The sequence below is a fragment of the Propithecus coquereli genome, unplaced genomic scaffold (assembly GCF_000956105.1).
Source record: "Propithecus coquereli isolate 6110/MARCELLA unplaced genomic scaffold, Pcoq_1.0 Scaffold162, whole genome shotgun sequence".
Classification (NCBI taxonomy): Eukaryota; Metazoa; Chordata; class Mammalia; order Primates; family Indriidae; genus Propithecus; species Propithecus coquereli.
This window is the reverse complement of record NW_012140747.1, coordinates 1,726,580-1,737,424: the sequence shown is the minus strand read 5'-3', so window position 1 is coordinate 1,737,424 and position 10,845 is coordinate 1,726,580. Positions and strand designations below refer to the sequence as shown.

The 10,845-nt window shown below is 33.6% G+C and overlaps 1 protein-coding gene across 1 annotated transcript in view; it reads left to right on the top strand.

Moving 5' to 3' along the window:
- PDCL2 (phosducin-like 2) overlaps positions 1–10,845 on the top strand; it is a 52,907-nt gene that overhangs the window by 1,723 nt on the left and 40,339 nt on the right. The window contains exon 2 of the mRNA XM_012641093.1: positions 8,121–8,174. Coding sequence (XP_012496547.1) covers positions 8,121–8,174 — 54 coding nt within the window. The remainder of the gene's footprint in view (positions 1–8,120; positions 8,175–10,845) is intronic.

Below are 10,845 nucleotides of genomic sequence, written 5' to 3'. Positions count from 1 at the left end.
GCCTAGGCCTACACAAGGTCAGGATCATCTAGATGTCACTACATGACAAGAATTTTTCGGCTCCATTATAATTTTATGGGAACCACCGTCATATAGGAGGTCCGTCGTTGACTGCAACACCATTATGTGGTGTGTGACTATGTGTGAAAATGTTTTGTCATTTATTGAAGCACTGTGTAACTATGAGACATTATTGATAACTATCCCAACAATTTGCACGGCAAACAAACAGATGGAATGAATAGAGCAAAGCAGACCTCTGATGCTGGCTCCAGCTGGGTCCCCAACCACAACCAACCATGTTGAGCATGTACTTTTGTTCAAAGGGTGAGAATATTGGTGGCCCTGAATAATTCTTTTCACATATCTTCTAAATGAAGAGTAACTGCTGCTGTAAATCAAACCCCAAGGACTTTACTTACATTTAATCCTTCCAAGAACTCTCTGCAGTGATGTCATCCCTAATATATGGCTAAAGAACTGAGATTTAGAGAGGTTAGGTAAGCAGCCCAAGGTAACACAGCTAAGGAAGAGTAGAGATGGAATTGGCACTGTGGTAGAGTGGCAGGCTGCCCAACTCCGTAGCCCATGCTTTTAACCACTAATTATGTTGCACCCCCCACACACTATTCAGCTCTTAATTACTTCCAAAATGCATTTATTAAGTAATCAATTGTTCATGGTACTAACTGTGCTAAATTCTGTGCAAAGCAGGTTTCGCCCCTACTTGTCTATTTGTGCTACTCCTTACCACACCCAGCTGGCTGCTAACCACAAGGAGCCCTGCCCCACTTCTGTGGTCGAATGCTTTGAAAAACCTGATCGTGGGGTGCACAGTCAGCACCCTGGAAGGGTGGTACTCAGATTAGGTGCACCATGCATGGCTTCTTTCTCCTCCAATTCCCATTGTTTGCAAGCAGTTGCAGGGTTTTCAAATTAGCCAGTAATGAGTAATATGCACCAAGGCTCACAGCTTTGGCATGTAGATGCAGATTTTGCTACAAGCTAGGAAGAATAATCCCCTCTTTTGGCACTGCCCCTGGTTACTCTCAGTCATAGAATTTCATAACATCTTAGCAAGTGCTGAGAACTATGTATCTAGACCACAGTGGGAGCGTTCATCCGTGCATATACACCGTACATAACTTTTTTTTTTCTGGTTGGAAGGATGGTTTTACTTTTAGCTGCCAAGTTTTTGTTGTAAGAGAAATCAAGGGATTCCAACAGTTTTAATGGTCCACAAGAAGGATTCTTTTCTAGGTAGTTGGCATTTCCTTGTCCTCCTAACATTTTACAGTTATATCTGCTGTGCAAATATTGTTAAAGCAGAAGCATAGCCTATGTATCTTCTCATTTCCATTAGGCATCCAAAGTACTGGAGGAGCTTTGCTTTGTGCTTACGGGGATTCTGCTAAAGCCTCGGGTAAGGTTGAAATAGTTTTGTTTGTGGGCAAAAAATTTCCCCCAAATTTTTGGAATTCCTCCTGGAAGAAAGTATGCCCAATTTAGGAAGCATGCCAAGAGGTGCTAGAGGAGAATAAATTGATTTTGGATGAGAAACAAATATTTCAGTTTCTCTGATGTCTGAGAATTTAGGGTCATAGTAATGGAATTTACAGTAATCTAATTGAGAGAGACATATGGGAAACCTATAAAATGTGTTCCAGTCCGATGGAGAAATTTGAGGTCATGTTGGCTCTCTTTTTCACCCTGACTCATGCTACATTGGAGAACAGATGCATTTTTCTAAGCTGCTTAACATATCTTATGGTTCAGAGGTTAGGACATTGTACTTTGTTAGAGAGTAGGATGTTAAGAATGCAAAAAAAGTAAACTATTGTCAATGTCAATTTGAAAATTATATTCTAACTTTTGTGTCTTGGTTTCTTACTAAAATTATTTGATTCTTTTGGGAGAATGTTTTATCCTGAAGTGAGGGTAGATGGGAACTTGAAAAATTGCATAAGCATAATACCTAATTTTATATTCTGTATCTTATGGGCGAACTTATTTTTAAATTACCCTATTAAAGATAAGAGCCTCAGGTTTAGAATTAAATTTTTCATTTGCAATTCTAATTTAACCTGTGATCATTGGCACTCTGACTTCCATACCTTTCACATGCCATAGTTCAAAGAAAGAAGCCTTGATAGTTTGAAAGCATAAGTGTTTCCTGAAACTAAATAATCTGTGTTTACAATTATATATTTATCATGGTTCTTAATGGTGACATTTTCCAAAAAACTTAATTGACTTTTTTCCTAATTAAGATAAAAGAAACGACAATGATATTTATCCCTGATCTTCCTTTTGTATTAAAAGCAAATGAGAACAAAAAGAACAATAAAAAGGGATGATTTTTTTTAATTAAAAAATATTTTTTTAAAAAACATACATTTTCGGCAGGAGAAAAGAATAAAGAAAAGTTTGTGGAAGAAACCAAAAAAACCTCATAATCTTATTATTTGGTGATAACCGCTACAAATATTTTGATGTAATTCTTTTAGTCTTTTTCTCTGAATATTCCATCATGTGATTATATCATAATTTCCCATTCCACCACTGTTGAATATTCAAGATGTTTCCAATTTTTTACTCTTATGAATAATGTTGCAGTAAAGATCTTTGTTTACTTCTTTATTTATAAACAGTATTTAATTCATTTTCCATTTACTTTTTAGAGCAACAGATATTTAACCTATTTCAGTGTTGTATTTTATATGTAACATATGTATCATGTATTTTTAAAAATATAATTTTAGACTATATTATAAAATTTTACATTATAGCATACACAGCATATAATACATAGTATAAAATTTTATAGTGCTTTATGTATGCTATATAATATGTAGTATAATTTAATAGCATATTACATGTAGTATAATGATATATATCTTTTCAATAGGAACAAGATGAAAAGGATAATACTAAAAGGGTAAGATAATTTTCATAAATATATACATTAAAAAATAGTAAAGGAAACAACTAATGTTTTATAGTAAAATTCAATGCTTTTTTTTAAACAGTTCTTATTTCATTATTCGAAGACACAGAAGTTGGGCAATTCAAATGTTGTGGTAAGTTGCAGAACTACTTCTTAGGAACCACTAGTATTTGTTTAAAAACAAAAACCCTGTTTTTGCAGTTTACCTAATAAAGCTACATCAAAATTCAGGTTTTTTACTTTAAAAGTTTATATGTAGATGAACAAATGGAATGCAATATTTATTATACATTTAATTTATTTTATATATCAATAACTGCATGTACATTAAATTCATTCATTCATTCAACAATTATTTATTGAGTATCTACTATGTGCTATGTGCCAGGCACAATCCTAGGTACTAGAAATATAGCAATAAATGCTATAGTAAATTAAAAAAAGGAATCTCTGCTCTCATGGAACTTACATTTTAAAGGTGCAAAGAAAAGCAAATAATAGGCAAAACAATGATGACAATTGTTGCAAAGGAAAAATAGTTTTATCCTAAGGCATTTTAAAAATTATTTTAAAAGATGTTTGTCAAAAATGTAATTAAATATGACCATAAATATCCTTTTCTATTCCTAATATCTCCTTATTAGTAATTAGGCATTTAATATGAGAATTTACTCTCTAAGATTAACCATAAACCAGTAACTTGAATTCAGTTTACTTCAAAATCATGTGGTTTTGGTGGTAGTTTTTCATTTTGTATGCATGGATTTAAAAAATGCTAACCAACATTCTTTAGTGTTTCAATCTAAAATACTTAGTAATTATTTATTTGACTATAATATTTGTAAGCTTGTGGTTCACTACCATGAACCAATTTAGGGAATGAGGAGCGTAGTGTATTTTAAACATGTGCATACCTCTGGAAAGGTAATTGTAATCTTAAATTCAGTTTTAAATATTTATCACATGGAATATTCATACATATGAGGAGTTAGAAGTTAGATTATACTGGCTTACACCAAATACAAGTTGAATTGGTTAACAGATAAGCATTATATATGGCTTAACATAATTCATTTGATAAATGGATTTAATATTAGGGACAAGGCTCAATTCAATCCATACCTTTAAAAAAAATGCAGTCATATCAGGTAGCCAGCTACCTGTCTCAAGTGTGCTTTCCTTTTCTTCTGCTTGCCATCTTTACCTATTGAGAAAATGTCTTAGCCACATTTTTCACTATCAATAGCACATTGTCATTTTTGTGTTCCCTGTTGTCTTGCTCCATGTGTTTCTGTTTTAAATATATAATTTATAGATTACTAGATGTGTGTATAGTATAATCTTCCAAATAAATACGTTTATGATGGAAAACTGCTACTCACAACGTTGGTTTCATCTGACTCAAATCCTTTTGAGTAAGTCTAGAAGCAGACAGACTGCTTTTTGCCTCTCGAAGATGCAGTGAGGGGTTTGATTTTCGCAGCTGACAAGAGCGTGGAGGCCCTCAAGAACGTGCTTCAATATAATGACAAAAATCCTTGCGTAGAGCTATCGAATTTTATTCCATCTCTTGGCTTATCTCCACAGTTCTTTGAACTGCTAACAAAGGGTTCTCTTTGATATGTTAACCGAAAAAATGTAACAAGGTTCATAATTTGGAAAGCAGAGCTTCGTTTCTCATAAAGGGTGGGAGCCCGGTGGTGGCCATTCTGGGGAGGCTGGAAAGCAGAGCCCCCCAGCCACAAGCCAGGAACAGGAGCTTTGAGGCAGGGACAATGGGAACGGGAATTTATACTGAGCGGGATGGCCAAATGTTCATATTTACCGGCTATAGGAGGAGTCATGAATACTTAGAGAAACATGCGCCTATGCAGTTGTGCTTTATATAACCCTTTATGGGGTCCATTTGGTCAGGGGCTGGAGGCGGAGCTGGCACTTAGGAGTTTATTTTTAGTTCACAGATAACATCTTTAATTTTCTTTTTTCTCGGAGACAAGTAGAGTGGGTAAAAACAAATAGGAAACCGTCTTTATGCCCAGTGCCGAGAAGCCGTTGTGCTCATCCTGTGTGTGTTCATGTCCTCCCAGTCGTCAGTTGTGCACCCGTTGCTGCAGCTCGTCCCTCAGCTGAATGAGAGAAGAATGAAGAGATTCAAAGTGAACGTACGTAGCACCAGCTGCATGCTTGCTTTGCCACGCTGTGTGGGACAGCCCTTCTGTTCCTTCCTAGCTGGGGTGGTTTATAAAATACTCTTCTCAGGATAAGCCCACACTAACGCCCAGTGAGCCAACGTCAGGGCATCTGTTTGCAGAGCTGTCTTCACACTCAGGAAGGAGAGAGTTGTTCAAACTCCCCCGCCCCCCAGTTATGTCCTTTAGAACTCACTCAAGCTGGGATTATACTCTTTTGCAAAAGCCATGACCCTCCCAGTGAGAAAACCTATTCTCTGGTTTGAGAAAGGACACTATAGTGTGTCTAGTCGTTAGGTAGGAATAGGAGAACAAATTCAGGACAATTTACTGCCCCTCTGTATCCATTTTGGTAAATAGCTATTATAGGATGGCAACGTTTCTCCACCAAGTCTTAAAAAGTAAGACTCATGAAGTAGATGTATCAGACAGTAAATATAGATATTTTGTTTTTTCCACAATTAACAAAAATATGGCCTAAATCCAGTGTCTATGTGTAAGATGAATATAACTGAGTTAACACATTCTTAAGTAGGAATTGTGTAGTTTTTATTGTTATTTAAGGTGACTCCTAACTCTTTTAATGCTGAAAGTTTCCAGGTATTATTTTTAAGTGATACTTTACATTGTTTTACTACATTATAACTTTCAGTCTTATATTATCTCATTTTATTCTTTTGGGAATTCTGCTAATATTAATACTTATACAAGTATTGTTGTTCCCATTTTACAACAGGGAAAATAACTCAGAATAGTTGAAGGAGTTTCCCAAGACCAAACTAGTAAGAGAAGGCACATATTTTTTTCACTATGCTGTTCCCTTTATAGATTAATCTTGGATACTTTTATTATGTTATCGTTAAGTTATATATTTTATTATTAAAAGTTGAATTCAGGTCAAATTTTTACTTAATATCAATACCATATTTATTTTATTCTTAAAGTGCTACCTAGAGTCTTCAAATACTTTTTAAATGCATACAGTTTAGGTGAATAAATTCCTCAAAATTTATTTTTATGGCCATTATTTCCTCCCTAAATTCTTCACAATTTTAAACTAAGCTTCCATCAAAGAAGACAGTGTCCACTGCCAACTTTAAAGAGAAATGTAAGAGCAAATGCAGTAGCCCCTTAAAATTTTAGAATTTCCAGAATGAAAAAAAAAAGTCAGTTGTCATCAAACTTCCTAGAAGTACTATATACTTTGCTGAGTTAACTTTTGCTTCCTAAAGTGTTTGCTTGACTTATGAATATTACACAGTGTCAACTTAAAGGTCTAAGTCTCTTAAAGTATTAATACAAAAACAAATATTAGTGTGACTACATTATTTCAGTGCCATATTTACACAACCAAAGTTCAACACTCAGTACTGTAGCCAGCACTTTGTCTGAATTTTCTACCTTGAGTTGACACCATCTATATTTCCAGACAACTGGCTGAAACTCTTAGTAGTATATCCTGTCAGATGAATTATAAATCTTAAAAGTATTTTGCAGCAAGTTAAGTTTCCTAGGAACCTATGAAAGAAAAGAATGCAAGAGACGAATAAAAAACATTGCAGTGTTAGCTTTGCTCGGCCTAAATCGCCTAATTTTAAAATGTGTTTTTGATAGCGAAATATTTTGAATTCTTGAAAAAAAATGCGTTTTTGGATCTTAGTGCATTCAAACACTTTTCTTGAATCTTACTTGCTAGACATCTTCTACTTCCATCCCCACATCTTTGGCTTATCTCTGCCTCCCAAATTCTTTTATACACTGCTCTGTGTCCAGTGATAAGACTCTACAGCTACCTGTACATTTTGGGGTTTGCATTTGAAAGTTTTGAATATTCTGTACATTTTAATTTATATTTGCCTTTTTCTTTTTTATCTTTAACATAATATAAATGAGAACTTATAAGCATGTAAACACACAGTTTATAGGTATACTTTTTTATTTTTTAAATTTTTGAAAAGCTTTTTTTGGATATTTTCATTGATATAGTTGTACATATTTTGGGGGTACATGTGATATTTTGATATATGTATATAATACGTGTACACTTTTAAATTCTAATTTTTCAATCTTAAGTAATTTGGGGGTTAAAGATGAGAATTAAGTATAAATATTGAGAATTTAAGATATATTTGTTGTAAATTAAGCATTTCAGAATTTTGATAAATATCAGAGCCATTTCTTAGACTTTAAGAATACGATTGTGTTTATATTATGGGCTACTTGAAAAACAGTCTTGGCTGATAAATTTCATGGTGGTTGCCATCTTGATAATACTTTTATGATATGGGTAATTGTTAATGAAAATATAAGCAAGTTTTATGGAAACCATAAATTGTTCAATATTTTTTCATGGAGTTTAAAACGAAATGGTTAAGAAAAGAAACACTGCAAGATATCCATTATGAATAACTGGTTTGTTTCTATTTGGCATTTTTTAAATTACCATTCTGTACATATATTAGGAAAATCTCTTCTGACGTTGCATTGAATAAACATAGTTTACCAAGCTTGTCCCTCAATTTTAATCTACATTTCTGTAGAAATACTGTATGATATTTTTTAGCTTTGACACAATTCTATTTTATGTTTTTCCCTGTTCATGTGTTATGACATACAATATGTATTTTAAAGAAATTATTTCATTCTAACAAAATGCCTAAGGAGATTTTAAATATAGTTAATTATGAAGTGTCTGTCATTTCTCTTTCAACGATGAGTACACATACAACTGACAAAATATCTGAAAAAAGAATCTATAATATTGATAAGGAAATTATTTTTAAATATATTATTCTGATGATATTGCTAGTTGTTGAAAATTTTTGGATATAAATACAAAGATTCTCTACTCAAGTCCTTGATTCACTCTTTGTTTAGTTATGACAGTTCCAAGTAACTTTGACCTTCACTCTACTCTCAAGAAGAATTTGCACTTATTTTTAATGGTGCTATTTGATTTGTTATGCCCTCCTTTTCTCTTCCAGGAAGAATTCCAAACTCCTTTTGCAAGTCGAAGTCGAGGATACTTTTTATTCAGGGTATGTATGTACTATATTTGTTTTAAAATCAATCAATATCAAAGTTGAAAAATACTTTGTACATTTAATTAACTCATAAGTTTTAATTAAGCTTTGAAGTTTATTTATAGATATTTGACATCAGGTGCTACAGTCTGACATTCACTTCTGTGACCACCTTATTGCTTCAACATCATTCAACACCACAGCATCTCTGATCTCTTCTCTGATCCACAACTTACGTTTGTAAATACCCCAAATGACATTCACCTATTTGACAGTTTAATTCCATGACATTACATGTATAGGAAATAAGTGTCTTAAAGATATATTATTCCTTACGTTCTAAAGAATCATTTACTAAATATTTGATTCAGTAGATTGGAAGAGTGATGATATTTTCACTAGTCCTAAAAATTAAAAGAATCAGCTAAATGAAGGCTATTAAGTAGACAAATTTTGTGATTGCTTTTCTGATTTTGTATGTCTACATTGTCTATAAAATGTGAGTTTCTTTTTAGGCAGCTGTAGTTTATAAAATATTTGCATCCTTAATACATTACTAGAAAATTTTAATTAATTAATTCAATGACTATTTATTGAACTTCTACTGGGTGCTGGGCAGTGTACCAAGCACTGGAAATATAAAGACAGATACGTTTCCATTCCTATGCTCTAGGAGTTTATAGCCTAATAGAGAAAATAGATAAATAAATAAATATAAAGTACTCTGTTAAATGCAGCTTCAGTCCAGGGGTGTGGTTTCCAAAAGAAAAGCATTTAACTCAAGCTGGGGAATGGAGGAGGTACAGAGAAGACTTCATGGGCTGAATCCTGAAGAATCAACAGGAATCGTTGGATGAAATATTTAGCTAAGAAATGTCAACTTTACTTTAAAGGCAAAGGGCTATATGGTTATAGTTGCATTTTGGAAATTAATTCTAACAGCAAATTGGAGAACGGATTTAATGATGGAACTAGACTGACAGCAGGAAGAAGTAATGCTAAACAGCTCCTGACTTCAGTAAGTTAATTTTAGTTCATATCAAACGGAAACTGAGAACACTTGTTTTAAAATTTTGATACCATCAAGGAAATAAGCAATATCAAATACTATCTAATTCATTGTGGTTCTCAGAAACTTTAGCAGAACCTCAGAATTTGTTAGAAATAACAAATTTTAGTTCAGACTTATTAAATCAGAAACTCCAGCTATGGGGTCCAGCAGTCTGTGTTGTAAAAATCCCTCCAGGTGAGTCTGTGATTCTGATGCACATTAGGAAACACTCCTCTAGGCCATTAGTCTGTTTCTATGAATATTAACTTCTATCTTTAGTTACACTGATTTATTTCTAATTTATTATTTAATATTTTTCAGCCACGCAATGGAAGAAGGTCAGCAGGTTTCATTTAAAATGGTATGTGTTGAATAAATAAATAAAAATAAAATGGTATGTATTTCATAATTCAACCCAGGTTGAAAATTTCTGTTATTTTCAAATATTCACAAATTAAACTATGTTTGATATATTTCTATTATTTAATTGCATATTCTATATAAATACTACAATTATTGGGCTCTGTGAGGGTTTTATATGATGGAAAATGCCAGTATTTTAGGGCTAGATTTGCTTTGCCCATGTTGTGTATTCCTTAGGCTATGTCACAATGGTAATTATCATAATTGATTTTGTAGACATTGATCTCATCATTTATTGTGCAAGTATCAGGGATTGAATTCTTATTGTGGCAATCAGTGTCTACCATAATAGGCTAGGATGTGCAGACTGAATGTACGCCTGTCTTCCAAATTACTCATACTCAGAGATTCTTTATAAAAGCCTTTGATTTACCTGTTTCTAGAGAATGAAGAAAATGTGGAAAGACATGACAGTATGACTTCTTTGGTACTCCCAGAGTTTCCCCCTCAGTACTGGGCATACAGAGGAAACCTAGTAGCTGTTAACTGGCCCCACATCTTTAATAAATATGTTAATCCTAATATCTTATTCGGCAATAAATTTTGGAATCCAACCCAAATGCAGATGGATAAATTTTCAGCACAGAATTAAAAGTATATTCTACTAACTTTGTGTAATCCTAAATCCAGATTCTGTGCTGAACATATTTTTGCATCATTTCTTTCATTTATCTCCACCCTTAAATATATTTAGCTTAGGAATGTTAAAATTCTTAATATTTTCTGAAACAAAAACCAAAATGTACCATTTCTAACTAAGAAAGATATCAACACCAAAATTACAAAATATCTAGAAAAAAAGATTAAACACTGCATATTAAAATTTAGGGGATTCTGTCAAAGTCATATTCATTGGAAAATTCAAGGCCTTAAACTAAGCAAGAAAGAATTAATGAATCAAGAATTTAACTCTGGCCGGGCGTAGTGGTGACTCACACCTGTAATCCTAGCACTCTGGGAAGCCGAGATGGGAGGATTGCTTGAGCTCAGGACTTGGAGACCAGCCTGAGCAAGGGGGAGACCCATCTCTACTAAAAATAAAAAAATTGTCTGGGTGTCATGGCATTCACCTGTAGTCCTAGGTACCCGGGAGGCTGAGGCAAGAGGATCACTTGAGCCCAGGAGTTAGAGGTTGCAGTAAGCTACAATGATGCCACTGTACTCTCTACCCAGGATGCCAGGGCGACAGAATGAGACTCTGTCTCAAAAAAA